A 16,611-nucleotide genomic window follows, 5' to 3' on the forward strand; every position below is an offset into this window, starting at 1 on the left:
TTTGGCCTAATGTAAAATGTGTGAGACAGGCCAACTAACACAAAGGGAGAAGTAAATGGTACTTGAGGAGTACACAAAGACCTGGAACAGATATTTAATGTTAACTTGCTGAGATTGTGTAACTGGATGGCAGTATAATACGGTTTTGGCATCTTTTGTGGATATTTTTATTCACTGATATTTTTCAAGCATATTGTTTCAAACATGGTTAGCTGAAGTCACTGCTCAAAAACGTTGACAAGCACACATTTTGTTGAGAGGTTACAAACAGTTTTCTTTCACTGTTCACTTCCCGTGGCAGTTGTGATGCCTCATATGACAGCACAGCCCCTGACTTTTGGACTTACCTCCTGCCTTTGAAAGTTGCACTAGATTTTTCAGTTTTTAACATTTACGGACTGAGTTGTGTCAACACAGAGGGCTTGATCATACCCTGTATGATCAGCTGCAATTCTTGGGCTTTGGAAGCCAAGCAGGTAGATTAGGAATAAAATTTCTTATCCATTTGCAATCAAAACACTACCTTAGGGTTGTTTTTTTTTTAAAAAGGAGTCCACTGATTCTCTTGTACAGTGTTGTTACAGGGTATTATTTACAGCCTAGTAGGAATTCAGATAAACTTTCAGCATATTGTGGTTTTTGTTTATTTTGTCATATCTGTATTCTCCTACTTTGCTCATCTTTGAATTTGGCAATCTGTGTATGTTTTCTTAAAATAATTTTGTGATGGTTTTGAGGTGCAGCTTCTGATATCTCAGGAAGGCCACTGATGAATATTTCTCAAAGGTTCAGTTGTGGTGATATTTAGGGTTGGCTCTGAGGTGACTTGCTGTTTTGGGTCAGGGATCTCTGGGCTTTCCGAAGTCAAACCTTAGCTATCACCTGTGTGAGCAGCTTCAAAGACCAAGAATGCACATTATTAGCCATATAGATGCTTTCTTGAATTGCCCTTTTGAGTGGTTCTGCAGACCTCTGACATGCTGTAACAGGACACATTTCCTGTGAGGCCTGTGCTTCTTGTCAGTAGAAATGTTGCATATTTAGTATCTGTCACAGTTAGGTGATGTAGAAGCTATTTGAGCTTTCTTTCCAAGCAAAACTGAAAGGCATCCTAGATATTTTACTTATGTCTTATAAATCTTTGATCCACCCAGGGGCTAAGGGCTTGTTGATGATGGCAAAAATGTGGTCTGAAATCAACCACTGACAGCCAGCACTGCGTGTTCCTGCACTGAGTAAACTGGGGTGTCTCAGGCCCCTCCATCAAGCCCTGCCATACAGTCACTGATGCAGAAGGACTAAGGGCTGTTGGTCCTGTGCTGCTGGTGACACCCAAAGTGTTAGCAAAGCTACCCCAATGCACATGACTCAGTTACTCACTTAGGGTCCTGTGGGTGTCATTTGGTCTCCTGCAGTGTCCTGCAGCATCCACTGTGCATTTAGAGACTACTTTGTGGCCTGGATGCAGACACTACTTTGATTTAAGTGGATAGCAGGAAGGCACAGGCTAGCTCTAACCTTTGGTGAATTGTCCATGCTCAGAAAATGAAGTTGCTATGTCCTGTTGATTACAGGCTTCATCTGGGGTTTGGCTTGTGAAACAAGGAGGTCATTTTATCATCAGATATTCTCTGATTTTGCAGTGAATATTCCCTTTTAGTAAAAAAAGGTGAAAACTGTATTCTCTCAAACAAAAATTTTACACTAAATTTCCTACAAGGAAGAATGGATAGTTTGAATGGAGACTGCAATTGAAAATACAGTTCAGGCCAGGGACTGGCATGAGCAGGGGAGCCTGCTGAAGGTAGATGGATGACTGGCAGTGGTAAAGTGTGTGACCTACATGTAATGTGCTGTGACATGTAGTGGGGAAGAGGGTATCGTGTGCTAGGATGTAACTGCTGGGCAAATTATCATGAAAAGCACGATACCAGACACGGGGCCAAATTCTGATGGCCCTCTTGTTCCCAACAAATTTTCATAAACTGCATTTGAAAGAAAACTCCCACTTTTGTGCATTAGAGCCGAAGCAGTATGTCCTGCTCAGCCGTGCAGGTTACAGCATGTGCAACGTGCCCTGACTCCCTGTCTGCCTGTTTTCTCTCTCTCTTCTCAGATGGCCAGTGACCCATGTGCCGAGCAGCCCCGACAAACACCTGGCATGCTGGCTGGAGTCAGCCCCTGCCACTGAGGCCAGGAGGAGCGAGGAATCACCATGGCCTCATCCCAGCGGGCCCGGCACATTGGCCCTCCTGATGGAGGCTGGGGATGGATGATCGTTGCTGGCTGCTTCCTTGTCACTATCTGTACCAGGGCCGTGACAAGGTAAAGGCAACTGCTGCTTGTCTTGCTGACCTGTTCATGGCATTATCTTTTTCCTTTTTTTTTTTTTAACCTTAGGAAGAGGTTTTGAGATCTCCCCTGATGTCCCAGAGCTGCCGGGGTTATTCTGGTTAGGTACAAACTCTTGTTACATTTTTAAAGGCTTCCTGAAACCCTTAAAACTGTGGGGGAGATGGCTGAGGGATTATGAGCCCTCTGGTTTTAGTCTTGCCTCCTCTGACAGCTGCTCTAGCTTTCAGCACCCTCTCCTTGATTTCTTACAGAATCAAGGCCTGGAGCAGGTAGCGCTATTTTAGGCTCTGGTAGTTTGATTGGGGAGGGAGGAATCACGTAGGGTCTCTTCGGGTTCACTGTGTCCCTCTGACCCCACAGCCATGCTCATTTTTGCTAGTCCCAGTGAATTAGCTTCCTGAGTCTCTCTGAAAAACACGTAAATACCTCCTTCTCCTACTGCAAGCACTTCAGGTGCTGTTCTGCCCAAGAAGGTCTGAGCCCTAGAGAAGAGACCCCTCTTTATACCCTTCTGGTATCCAAAATATGCAGAAAATATTTCTCAAAAATAGAAAGAACAGGAATAGATTTCTGCCTTGCATGAACATAAAGCAATCTGGGATGAGATTGCTTCCATAGTGGCTTTGATGCCGACCGGAGACAGAGGAGCCTGGTGTGTGTGAACATGGACATTCAAGCTATATTAGGCAGATAGATAAGCACCCTGGTAAGTGAGGAACACTGAAACAGTGTCTTGTTGGACAGTCAGTATAACGTAAATATAGTGTTTGCTACCTAAAGTTCATATTTCTTTTAGAATAAAGCTGCCAGATTTAGGGATCTAAAGCCTAGGGTTTTGGACTCAACATCATAAAAGAGGCATAGAAACACTGATTAGTGTTAGTTAATGTATGCAAATGTACCAATTCCATAATAGCAGTAGAGAATAATTCCTAGTGGATTTAATTATTTTTTAATGTGTGGAATGTGTTACATCCAAGAAATGATCTAATGGCTGACACACAGTAGACTATATAGAAGAATGAAGTATGTGCAAGAAAAAAAACTGAAGAAAGTGGTCATTCATTGATTTACTGGAGGGAAAAAGAGAGAGTGAAAAGGCATCTCTTGTTGATCCAGGAATGAGGATGAAACTACGCAGCCTTTGAATCTGCAGAGACAGGTAGAACAGTAACACTTGCTAAGCAGAGCAAAGTAACATCTCCTAGAAGCATTTTATTAAAATGTTGGAAGGTCCATGGGCTCCTGTGGTGTTTTGATTCTCTGTTTGTCAGGATTTGCTTTGCACTTGTCCATCCATGAACATGTAGGCAGTGTTTGTTCTGTAGGTACTACATTAACCAGTTTGTGCAGGTGTGGAGTAGAGAGCAACCAGGTCAGTGAGGAATTGGAAAACTGGGGCTTTATGTTCCAGGGAAGCAACATCACAATGTGGGCTATAAATTGCTGATGACAATTACAACTTCATTTAAGTTTAAAATATTGTGAGGTATAAAAACTCTAGAGGCAGGCACCCCAGCAAGAAACATGTGGTATTATAACATTCGTAATCTCTCTGGAGATTATGTCTGAATTAGGCGCTACATCAGCCTAATTGTCTAATCCCACTGTTGAGATAATAGTTGGACACCAGTTTTTGATGCAGTTGTTGCCAATGCAAAACAAGGATTGTTCTCATATTCCATGTCCTGTCCCTCATGCATTAAAGGTAGATCTTCTCTGCCAATATCCCTTAGAAACTGTTTAAACATTTCTCTATCTCGTTGGCATATCGGCAAACCACAATTTGATTTTTCTGGGAGCTGGAGAGGACCTTCAAGTGGGTACTTTTTATACCTGAAGAGTGAGACCTGTGTTTTCTGTGAGCAAATGTTCCATGTTCAACAAATTTGTGTTCATATTTTTTGTCCTAGGTGCATCTCCATATTTTTTGTGGAGTTCCAGGCATACTTTGGGCAGGATTATGCCAGAACTGCTTGGATCCACTCCATTGTCGACTGTGCTACAATGCTCTGTGGTGTGTATTACCCTTTTAAGCCTAATGTGTCTGCTTTTTCATCAGTTCCATCTGGTTTTAGCATGTTCACAAGTTGGTGGAGTCAGCTGGGAGCGATACTGTGGGCTCTCTGGGGTATGGTATATCCAAGCTGCTTCCATCAGCATAGATGTGCAGGAAGGGAGTGTCTTCATACTGAAGAGAAGCAGCAGAACTTTTTCTTATGCAATGATCTAAGTTTTCAGAAATGTACTTTTGTCGAGGTCTTGTGGGTCATGTCGTGTTTGAGAGCTACTAACTGAGCACGTGTTTCTTTTGCCTTTTGGTTGGAGTCATATTTGAGACTTAGCACAGGATGTACATCTTGCCTCCAGATCAAGTCACAGTCGTCTTCCTTTTACCATACATGTATATTTACAACTACTCTTCTCCCCTAAAAGAAGATTTGGTGTCAGTAAAAATGCAGCAAATTGTACCAAATTTCTCATGGGTTTGCTTTCAAGCTATACAGCCAGGTGAAAATCCATGTCCTGTGGAAGAGGGTTAATCCATGAGAATTGCTAGGAAGGCAGGGCGACCCAGCTGCAATGAGACATAGCAACTGACTTGTGTCAGCCAGGTTGTATCTGGGAAACACTTGAAGTTACTGAGAGCTGAAGTGCAAATTCCAGGTGGGAGAAGGTTGGAGTGTTGTAAGTGTGGAGTAATGAATACTGTGGGCTGTCACTGTGGCCTCTCTTGACCCCAGCACTCCAGATTGTGTCCTGTAATGATTTTGATCTATGAAAATGGCTTCTGAGAAAGCTACTGTAAATTTCAGTTTTATTGTGACTTTCAGAAAAATTGTTTTTAGAAGGTTTTTTTCAGTTGTTTTTGGTGCTCATACTATTGCAATAGGGGGAATGTTGGAAGATCACTCTGTGTAGCTGCTATCACCATTTTCTCCTGCTTGCCTCCTGAGTGCTTTTCCTTTATGACTGTTGCAATGAACTGTGTATGAGGACCTGCCATTAACTACCAGCTTTGTTTGTTTCTTTGAAGCCCCGCTTGGGAGTTTAATCAGTAATCATGTATCCTGCCAAGTTGGTATCATGCTAGGAGGGCTGCTTGCATCTTCTGGACTAATTTTGAGCTCATTCGCCACCAGTCTGGAACATCTCTACTTATCATTAGGAGTCCTTACAGGTAGGATGCATTCAGCCCCTTTGTTGCTGCCAAGAACACAACACATGATGGGTAATCTCTTCATGTCATATTGACACCCCACTGGTCTAATAGAGATACTCAGACCTATTCCCTTCATTGAAAAAGAGAGGCTTTGGCTGCCGCTGTGAGAGCTTCAGCACACGCTGAGTCTCATGTAACCCAAATGCAGCACCCTGCAAAAGCAACTCTAGCTTCTGTTAGAGAGAGGACTATGGATAAAGTTCTGAAATAATGGGAGGTCAAGAAGGACTGCTGTTGCAGGTGATATATATAAAAGGTTTCCTTTTTTTGCCTGTGATTTGAGAGGAGTTTGTTAAACTAGGAATTCTAGACTGCCCCAAAATATTTACATATTTAGGAAAAAAAGTTTAAATCAAAACATAGGAGTAAGTAAGAGGCAGAGGAGCACTGGGTGAATACCTGGCTCAGCTGTGAACCTGATTTTTGTCTACATTATATTCCATTTGAAAAACAAAAAAATTGCTGATTGGTAGAATTGTTGTAGCAGCTCTTCCATTTGTGTGCAGGTACGGTGGTAATAAATCTTTGCTCTTTCCTGTCTGCCCGTGTTTGTTGTGCACAGAGGAACTTGAGAGGGGCCCGTGGTCACACTGACATTCCTTCCTCATTAATACTGACCTGGTAGCCACGGTGATATAAGACCTTGTACTTGGTCCCCTGCTGTTTAGTAACGAGTTGGTGGAATTACTGAGGTTCACATGCTGCCAACAGCTTATTTGTTTAAAAAAAAAAAATCCTTATTGTAGCGCATGTCACTCCTGTATTACAATGTTAATCTTTGACAAATGCGTTCATAACAAATAAAAAGGCTTCTTGTAACTTGAGGGACTGTGCCACATACCATGCTGCCTCTGAGGCTTCCTTACTGGGATCTGCTGTGAATACTGAGGTGGAAAAGCAGTTGCACTTTGTACATGAAGTTGTAGAGAGCCAACTCGAAAAGCAGTGAAATTCTAGTATATGGGGACTGATTGACAGAGACATGAACTGTTGGTAAAGGCTAGAGGTGATGCCCCCAACCCAGAGAGGAGGTGGGACCATAACGGGCGAATGTCTAAATCTGTAAAAGTTGCAGCAGTTGAAAACTGTGAAGAGTGAAGCAGAGGTGAGACAGGGGAGTGTCAATAATTAACAGTTCCTTCTAAGAGGTATGAAAATGTTTTCAGCCCTAAACTTGGCATTTGCACTTTTCACAAGACATTGATCGGCTTTTTTTGGGATGTTTCCCCCTGCCAACTCAGTAAAAAAATTAATGGCACGTATGCCAAATAGAGTATAATTTTAACCACTCTCAAGTGATGATGTCTAGCTCAGGGCTGCTCCTCTGGCTCTGGTGCCTATACAGGTCCAGCTGCAGCTCTGTGCCCTGCTTCTTGCCTCCCCTCCTGAGGGGTGCCAGACCAGGCACCCGCCGCCTGGAGTCCCTCTAATCCACTTATTCCATCCTGGCAGGTTTAGTGCCTGTCCTACACAGTGTGGCCTTTGAGGAGGACGTGGCAAGCTGGTTACAGCACAGGGTGATTATCTCCGCTTTTGGCAGTCGGGTCTGTTTTACCCTCAATGTAGGACATGCTCCAAAACCCAAGTCAGGAACTCATTTCCATGACTGATTGGGAAAATTCAGTTTTAGTGTTAGAGCAACCACATGATGATTAAAATCTGCTCTCTGGTTCTGCAACAGAGACCACAATCTTTTTCTCAGCCCAAGAGATGAATCTTATTTGTTTACTCAACTGGATCTGGCTTTGTTTTCTGAGGCTTTTCTCCCCTCTTTACTTGTAGGCAGGGATTTAAAATGGTCAAGGCTCCAAGCAGCTGTTCCACGGAGTTTGTTTAGCTGACCAAGAAGAGTTTTTTGTAGAATATTAGTAACAGAGACAGACTCTTTGTACTATGTTTCAGAGACCTGAAAATTAATGTTCAGGGTTGCAACAGACCAAAACACAAAGTGGTGCCTCATCAGGACAGTGTGTCCAATGCCAGCATTGGTGCAGACCCTGGGGCGAGACCTCATCTTACATGCAAGAGAGGCTGACACAAAATTTCTCTGATGTTTAGTGATCATCCTTGTTATTAAGTGAACCCTGTCAGTTATTGCTGAACCTTATTATCGTAGATTAGTGCTCATCAGTTAGGTTTGTCAAGACAGTGACTCTGCCACTGGAAGAAAGAAGTCATCCTAGTTTCTTGTTGCACTCTTGACTGGGCTGCATGATACAGAATCAGAAAAACTTTCTATTCGTTTGTGCTAATGAAAATATGTTAGGTGGTTTAATTTAATATGTTCCATATGTCATGCTTAGTATTAAGCCATCTGTACTGTGCTTTCTCTTCTAGGACTTGGGTTTGCACTTTGTTATTCTCCGGCCATTGCGATGGTGGGCAAATACTTCAACAAAAGGAAAGCACTGGCGTACGGAATAGCCATGTCAGGAAGTGGAATTGGTACCTTCATCCTGGCCCCCGTAGTCCAGCTCTTAATTGAGCAGTTTTCCTGGCGAGGAGCTTTACTCATCCTGGGAGGTTTTGTTTTAAACCTCTGTGTCTGTGGCGCCTTGATGCGGCCCATTTCTCTTAAGGAGGATCGTAAAACTGTTCCTGAGTTTCTTGAACAGGATCGTGTCCCCGAAACAGAGAAACAAGACTTAAAGCAAATGTCCGTCTGTTCACCTTTAATCAAAGTGTGGTCTCGTGACTGTTTATGCTACTGTTCACAGAAGGAATATGACTTTTTACTGATGCCAGGCTTCATGGTGCTGGCAGTGTCAGTTTTATTTATGGCATATGGATGTAGCCCTCTTTTTGTCTACCTAGTGCCTTATGCTTTGAGTGTTGGAGTGAGTCATCACCAGGCTGCCTTCCTCATGTCCATACTTGGTGTCATAGACATCATTGGTAATATCACCTTTGGATGGCTAACAGACAGAAGGTAAGGGTTTATAACTAAGCAAATGTAAGCTTTAGCTGGTGGGAGGCTGGATGCAAGTGAGGTAGCATGTGCAACTTAAAAAAACCAACATACAGTCTTAACTTTCAGAAATGCTTACTATTTAATGTTTTCATCTCTTCTGAGTTTGTTCAATTCTACTGGTTTAAGATCTTTTTTTCCTGAAGAAATTATGTTTGTGCATTTGGCAGTGGAAATACAACCCCCTGCCTCAGGTATGTTGAGAGTGATTTTTTGTATCTATTTTCTAGAGGATTTCACCCTGCTTCCTCTGACTTTCCATCTCTTTTGTGCTGCTGGGAGGCACAGAAGTTATGGAAGAGGGTCAAGAGTCTGGCTCAACATTGTCAGGCACATACTCAGAAGGACTGACTGAAAATTGTTGTACATTTTCCAGTATGTAAGAACTCACCATGCTTTGTGAACTCAGCTCACTTCAAACATCAGTGTACAGCAACTGTAAATCAGTAGATTCTGGCTAAATTAACAGGGATTTTGATTCTAAAGGATGCATTCTTTGTGCTTATTCAGTTTGTGGGAAAAATCAATTATCAGCTTTGTGGAACAAGGAGGAAGGGAATTGCCATCTTGCTTAGCTCACGCTAATTCATGTTTAAGGGCTGATTGGAAGAGTGACAGCTAAGAGAGGTATACTGCAGTATTTCATGTATAATACTGGAACATCTTGCTGAGCTGGGATGCAAAGCCCAATGAAATACTGCTTCAAACATTGAGACTTCAGAGGACTGCAAAATCCTGGCAGCAGGGTGGCTTCCCTCAGTAGGAGCATTCTGAAGAACACTGCAGACAGCATGGACTGCTGCTCGCCAGATGTTTCTGCAGCTGTAGGTGGGCAGCTTTCCCTATCCAGGCTCATCAGCACTGAGTTTTTAATCTTGAAGACTGTGTAATAAAATGGACTTAAATTTGAGCTATATAAGAGAAAGGCTGAAGCACTGCATGCCAGGGCATAGAAACTGGGATGCTTTGTTCAGTGATATTTTTCTTTTCTGTTTTGAAATTTGCAGGTGTCTGAAGAAGCATCGGTACTTTTGCTACCTCTTTGCTGTGGGAATGGATGGCCTTTGTTGTCTTTTCCTGCCAGTTCTCCAAAACTTCCCCTTGCTTGTGCCTTTCTCATTTACCTTTGGCTACTTTGATGGAGCCTATGTAACGCTGATCCCTGTCATGACAGCAGATGTAGTGGGAACTTCCTCCTTATCATCAGCACTGGGCGTTGTGTATTTCCTGCATGCCATACCGTACCTAGTGAGCCCGCCTGTGGCAGGTAAGTTCCCAAATGACTTTCCTATGATCTTATCAGTGCTTCAGATTTGCCTATTAGTGTGATGTAACAGCAGAGGAAGGACAGCAAATGCACACTAAATGTGGAGATAACATCTGAGTAGAGAACTAACACACACCTAGATCTTTGTAAGTCTTTAGATCTCCCATCCCTGTCTTGATGGGATAATTTCTACATATAGAGTGAGATGAAATTTAAAAATAAAACTAATATGGAATGAGCTTCTAAGAGCTCTTAACGTCACCACTTCACATAGTTTAGAAATTGTGCAAGTAAAAGGAGCAAAATATTACATTGTAAAATTACCAGATTTTGAAAATGTAACCTAAAGGGAGTTCAATTCCAAGATTTTTATTTTTTTTTTGGTGTGGAGGACTTATCTTTTAACCTCCAAACTGCTTTGAACAAGTGGGTGAGTCAGCTCCACTCCTGTTTGGTTGCCAGCTCATCACTGTAATATCTAATCATCATTTTCCCCATAGATTCCATTACAATGAAGTAAAGATGAGAGCTGTACTCCTATTAGTCTTTAGGAAGAACTTGACACAGTTTTAATATTGTGGAAGGTCAGAGATCTTTTTCAAACAGCCAAGTATATATATATATATATATATATATATGTCTTGCGTATTTTGTCTGCTGTTCACATCAATTCCCAATTAATCATTGCTTCTGAAGCTTTTTATTTTCCGTAGTAAAAATTATTGCAAAATAGCATGAGCCCAAGGCATAGCTCACTAATTGTTTCTTTATGAGGATCTGATGCACACACTATTTAATCCCAGGACTCTGTAAGCCTGTCTAAAGACTACCAGTTAAATCCATGCAGTTTATTTAGTTTTGTGGTGATGACTGTTGTGCCTTTTCTCATGGATTGGAGATTTGAGGCTCCAAACAAGAGCCCAAAAAATCTTATCTGCCTGCTGAGGACAAATCCCTCCCTGCCCTAGGAGGAAGAAATACAGTGATAGTGATGTAAACCTGTATTGTTTGATTGTATTTATATGTGGTAATTTGTAAGTTTACAAGTTGATAAGTTTATAAAACTCTCATTGATAACAGGATTTGGAAATTATCACAATACTAATGGATCTTTAAAAACCCATTATTTATTTTTTCCTACAGGTTGGCTGGTGGACACAACTGGCAGCTATACTGCATCATTCCTCCTGTGTGGATTTTCTATGATATTTAGTTCAACACTACTGTGCTTTGCAAGACTAGCAAAGAAAATCAAAAGAACACATTTGCGGTCGCTCACTAGTGATACAGGCATGAAACAGCACATGTGGACAAACGGAGCAATAGCTTATTCTGTCACAGCAGAATTAGACCAAAAGGATGTTGAATTTTTGTCTGTGGACACAAACAGCTGCAGCAAGAGGTGACAAGTGCCATCAAGATTCAGTACAACACAGCCGTGACTGAGACAGAGGTGGCTCCGTAGTGTTACACTGCTGAAGATACTACTCCTGTGAACCAAGGCATCTTTCAATTAGATTTTTCTGTCATGCTTTAGTTGACTGAAATCTACATACAACAACAGTAATACCAAGTTAATGCAGTAATAAAAGAAAGCTAGAATGAAAATAGAGTTTGTAGATACAAATGTTCACAGATTTATTGGAAATGTAATGTCCACTCCACAGGTAATCAACAATTGGCTGTACTCAACAGAAAACGATAAAGTAATCAGTCACCAAAACTGAATAATAACATTTACATTATTTAAAAAATATTATTAATGACCCATGCTTTTTGATGGTGTGGTGTAGTATGTTTCAATGGACTAATAACATACACCACCTCCACATGTGATTTATGCTGAAAGTATCTCTGGAGCAGCTTTAATTTTTACAATGTGCCTGAACTTTGTACATACATTCCAATTTAATTTCAAATATAATTTTAGACCTACTTTCCCAAGCCCTCTACAGCAAAAAAAAAAATAATATTTTTTTTCCTCCTGGATGTCTTTAAAGCTTGAATTTCTAAAAATTGAAATCCCAGATATGATTTTCCAGCTTATCCTTGTCTTGAAGGGTGGAAGAGGTACTGTGGCAGCTCTGCTATATGAAAAGGAGTAAATTTGTGCCAGAGGACTAGGCATGCTGATAGACAAACCTGCTTTAGCTGCATTAGTTGGAAGAATCCTAAAGGCAGCCCAGGAGACCAGAGGAGAGGCTCATGTGTTTTCAAATACAGAGGCTCTTGCTCTTGTAAAATCAGCAGCTGTTGGAGAACTTTAGAGTCCATGCAACCAGATGACTGAGAGACTGCTCCCTGTCTAGGCTATGAGTAAAGAGGATTGTGCTGTGTATTGCAGTGGCAAGTCTTTCTCCTTTTGGCCCCAGGAGCTGTATCTTCAGGTGGTGCAATTTAGTTGTTTGTGCCATCTGAAGAGATGTCAGGTCACTTGTCCTTGATGGCCAGAACACAACAGCTGCAACTTGGTGGTGGTTTCCTGCTACTTGTGTGAGGAATTCACTACAGCTGGCTGCTTCACAGGAGCTAGGGACTGAATGTAGATCGTGGGTTAAATTACTGATCTAATAAATAATGGGATGTTTCTACATTTTCAGAATGAAAATGTTGTCAACAACGGAGGAACTTCACGTTCTGCAATACAAATAATTTCAGTATTTTGATGCTGTATAAAGCTGTGTTCTGTTCATTAACAAATTGATCAGAGTCCAAATAATTTTCATTAACACAGACCTAGCAGTTTTGTTAATCATCTGCAGTGTATTCAGTGGCTGCTCATGGTGTCCTTTTCCACCCCATGCCTCGGAAGGGAAAGCAACACAGATTGATGTTCACGAAGCTGATTTAGATCAAGAGTACAGCCATAGGGGTATAATGTATTTTTTAATATATATATATGAATAGCATGTGTATCAAGTAGTTTTATTATTCAAGCATATTTCAAATATAAAATATTAAAATTGTTTGACTTCAGTTGTCTGTGATTAAATAAAGCATTTCTCGCTGCCCTGCTTCAGAAGTGCAGTCAGAGCCAGTAGGATGATATATGTGCACAGACCACGGAATAAGAGATGGGAGTGCAAAAACTGCTTAAAGGTAATGATATAACCTTTCTTCAGCTCTGCATGAAAATTGAGTCTTGGTCCCTGATATTGTTTTTAACATATATTCATTAAAAAAAGACAAAAATCCTCCATGAATGTTTCTTAATGAGTTAGGAAAAATATGCAAATCTGGAAAAAATGAAGTGGTTTTATTAATTAATACTGATGAAGATAATGTTTTAGATCTTAATGCAATATTTTAGTAGTAAAGAAGTGGGGCGTAGTATGGTCTACAAAGAATATAAGTTAATTTTAAACAAGTTATAACCACTGTTATTTACTTTACAAAAATTTAATTACTTTGTTTACCACATCATAACGTGTCACTAGTTGTTCATGTTAGAGTTGCATATTGTAAAAGCCTGTTGGAATAATGTGACATGCATTTTTATCATGTAAACTATACTGTGTAATACATTCATAGCATTTTTAATTTTTTTTTATTTCAAGATATTTTTTCATAGGCTTTTCCCTATATGTGTTTAAAGTAGTACTTCTTAAGTATCTTATTTAGCAACAAACATTCAACTGGTTTTATACACAGACCTTTTTTAGAAAATGGTAGAATTCTTTCAAGGTTTTCTAACACTGCTTCTGCTCTGACTTAAGTCAATGGGGAAAAGCTTATATACAGAAATGATGCTTTCTGTGCATAAAAGACACTGTGAAATACCAGCCCTGTCATGAATGTCCCCACTAAGAAACAGAAGGAAGCATTAACAACGTGCAAGCAGAAGAAATGGGAATACAATTCAGGCTGGTGAAACCTTACACCAGACTTCTACCTCCTAATCCACACAACCCAAGCTGAACGGTTCATCTTTATCCTGCCATGTGATGTATTTCAGGCAACGCATTGTAGAAGTCTCTGGCTTACAATATTTTTAAAGAATGATTCATTGTATCTGTAATATTTTTTCAGACGGGATAATAATAATATTTTTTCAGACAGGCTGTCCTTCAGGGAGGAGATTTCCTGGCATGGCACAGTCTAGCAGTAAAGTGAGATAGCTGGGCTAGCTGTGAGCAATTTGCCAGGCTTACACTGCATGTTCAATGACCTTAGTGGTCTTTTCCAACCTTAGTGATCATGTAATTCTATGTTCCTGCCAGCCCTGATGGATACAGGTATCGATGGATATGAGCTTGGATGGAGCACTGCACTGCTGAGCCTGTCTGGCTTCCCAGGATAGCGTGGTTTGACTTGACTGGGGTAAGATCTGTCCGAGACAGGAACAGAATGATTCTACCTCAGATGAATCCTGCCTGGAATAATGCTCTGTTCTGTGCAGTAGATGGAAATTCAGTGTAAGTACTGCTTACAGCTGCTGAAGTTATGCCATCTGTTTCCATTCCATGAAGTTTGAATTGGGGTAGTAATAATTCTTTTGAAATTACTTATGTTCTAGAATTTGTGAAATTATTTATGAAATTATTTATGTTCTAGTGATAATCTGAAAGATTTAATAAATTGTACATTGAAAAATTACGTGAAGACAACATTGGAAAAGTACCTTCCACTGAAGAACTGCTCTTTTTTTCAGAAGAAACATCCTTAAAGCATTCCTCTCAGCTTGGATAATAATTTATCTTCTGAAAAACAAAGGCTGTTTGTGCTACTATATGGGGAATATATTTTATATTGCCACAATAATTCCTTGTTTGCTTTCTAAAGTGTTACAAATTTACGTGAGAAGAAAGAGCTTGTTTAAGTTAAGTTGTTACAGTCCTTCATGGTCAGCATAGCAAAGTCCTAGCTGGGATTGCCTCAATAAACAATGCCTTCTTCTAAGCGACTATTCTGGTATATTTCAGTAGAATTTTTATATAATTTAGAAGGTGCTTTTGATTCGTAAATTAACACTTCCTGAAGGGTTATCTTTAGTCATTTTTTCCCTGCACCACTAGCATAGTCTCCGGCGATATAATTCATACTTGGGTGCGAATTGAGAGGGGTTCGGCTTCTATGTGGTTCTGGTTTTGCCCAATGGACTTGGATGCTCCAAACTGTCTTACATTTTGTCCGCCTCCCAAAGCTCAAGCTCAGCCTCTTCCCCGTGTTGCTATGCCAGGCGGCGCAGCAGCACCACCCTGTGGGAGATAACATTTCTCATTTACAAGACACGCAGAAGGCTGTTCGTACGGAACATCCCCAGGTATTACGGCGATCCAGCTCAGTCCTTCAGAGTCTGAAGGAGGTGAGGCACAACAAATACACTTCGAGCATCACTATGTCCCTCAGTCAGTTTATTTGCTGTGCATAAAATTGAACCACTCTGACTCTTCATAAAAATTCAGCTCACATTTTTTTTCAAAATAATTTCTAGTTTATCCTGTTTTTCTTTACAAGTTTTTTTCCCCCAGGAGAGGTCCTGGTGGCAGCATGTGGAGGGGAGAATAGATGTGCCACCACCTCTTTCTCAAATCGTTCTCTGCTGTCCTCCACCCTCTGTGCGCTCAGTAGAGTTTGGATAGCAATGATGCTGAGCTTAGAAACGCTCAAGATTGAGAAAGGCAGTGAGATCACCTAACATACCCTTTTGCCCACATAGCTGAGCACATCACCATAGGTAGTCACTAGTTCCTGACTTCAACCCCGCTGTTCTTCCTACCAGCTTCCAGGAGTGCTCTGTCAGTCCTGCTCCCAATCCTTCCTCTTCTCTCTCCTCACTGTTCCTTTCCGAGGTAGGGCTGCCTTTGCAAGAGAGAAGCTGGCAGGTGGCTGGGAAACAAGGACGGATTTTTCCCCAGCCCTTTCTTATGCAGAAGGTGTGGTTGTATTATGTACACTGTTAAGCTCCTGGTCACTTTTGATCATATTATGAGAGAGTCTCTGAGGGAGAGCTGAGAAGGAAGAGATTTATTCATGTTTTCTGATCTGGCACTGTGCTTTGCACTCTTTCAGGCTTTCATTCTGTCCATACAGGGGTGCTGTTGTCGGGGCAGGAATATTGCAGGATGGCTGGGAACTAAAGTGCACAGCCTTCCTGACATGGGCTCTGTCACCAGTTTGCTTCATGCTACACTACTGGCTAGGGCTCAGAAGTGATTTGGAATTACAACATTAGTTTTCCCTGAGCACCATGGTCTGTCATACGAAGGCACGCTACTGTGGAATTAGGCTGGGCTGTTGTAAAGAATATTGACTTTTAGTTAAATATCTGAAGATGATCACCTTGTCCACCCATTCTGTCATTTCAGCCCTTTATCCCATTCACCAGACTCTGGGGGCACCCACCCCACTTTCCAATGCCCCTTGCATTCTGCTGCCCTGCTCTCTGGTGCTCATGCAACTCTTGTCTCCAGCTGTGCTCTGCCCTCGGTGCCCACTTTAGTTCATTTCTCGTGTGTGTTTGCTACCCATGGCTTGTTTCACAACCACGGCCACAGATAGCCATCTCTTTGGCAGCTCAGGGACTGCCTTTCCTCCCTCTCCAGATGTTTGCTGTAGTGGCTCCTCATAGTGTGGTTTTGGGTAAATGAGACAGGTGCTGTTTTGTGCATAGTTTGATTCTCTGGTGCAATGCCTCTGAAGCCAGTTTTGCTGAGACCCCAGGGAAAATAAATGGGGTTATCTACTGAGTCTTTCACATCCTGCCAAAATTCTATCCCTGTTACTTTTTCAAATGGCCATTTTCCTTTTACCTAATCTACTAACAGGAAGACTGGTCAGCAGAGAGATACCAGAAGC

General features: G+C 41.4%; 1 protein-coding gene across 6 annotated transcripts in view; it reads left to right on the plus strand.

The window, feature by feature from the left end:
- Nucleotides 1-11,638, plus strand: part of SLC16A12 (solute carrier family 16 member 12) — a 32,815-nt gene extending 21,177 nt beyond the window's left edge. For 5 of the 6 annotated variants that reach the window (XM_051800720.1, XM_051800718.1, XM_051800721.1 and 2 more), the window contains 6 exons: nucleotides 2,117-2,325; nucleotides 4,269-4,372; nucleotides 5,393-5,536; nucleotides 7,916-8,507; nucleotides 9,554-9,813; nucleotides 10,957-11,638. In XM_051800720.1, coding sequence (XP_051656680.1) covers nucleotides 2,216-2,325; nucleotides 4,269-4,372; nucleotides 5,393-5,536; nucleotides 7,916-8,507; nucleotides 9,554-9,813; nucleotides 10,957-11,219 — 1,473 coding nt within the window. In that variant the 5' untranslated portion in view covers nucleotides 2,117-2,215 and the 3' untranslated portion in view covers nucleotides 11,220-11,638. The remainder of the gene's footprint in view (nucleotides 1-2,116; nucleotides 2,326-4,268; nucleotides 4,373-5,392; nucleotides 5,537-7,915; nucleotides 8,508-9,553; nucleotides 9,814-10,956) is intronic. The other variant, XM_051800724.1, reaches the window with a different exon arrangement.
- Nucleotides 11,639-16,611: the final 4,973 nt, after the last annotated feature.

This window comes from Manacus candei, unplaced genomic scaffold, assembly GCF_025592945.1.
Source record: "Manacus candei isolate 608988 ecotype Guabito, Panama unplaced genomic scaffold, ASM2559294v1 h1tg000050l, whole genome shotgun sequence".
Taxonomy (NCBI): Eukaryota; Metazoa; Chordata; class Aves; order Passeriformes; family Pipridae; genus Manacus; species Manacus candei.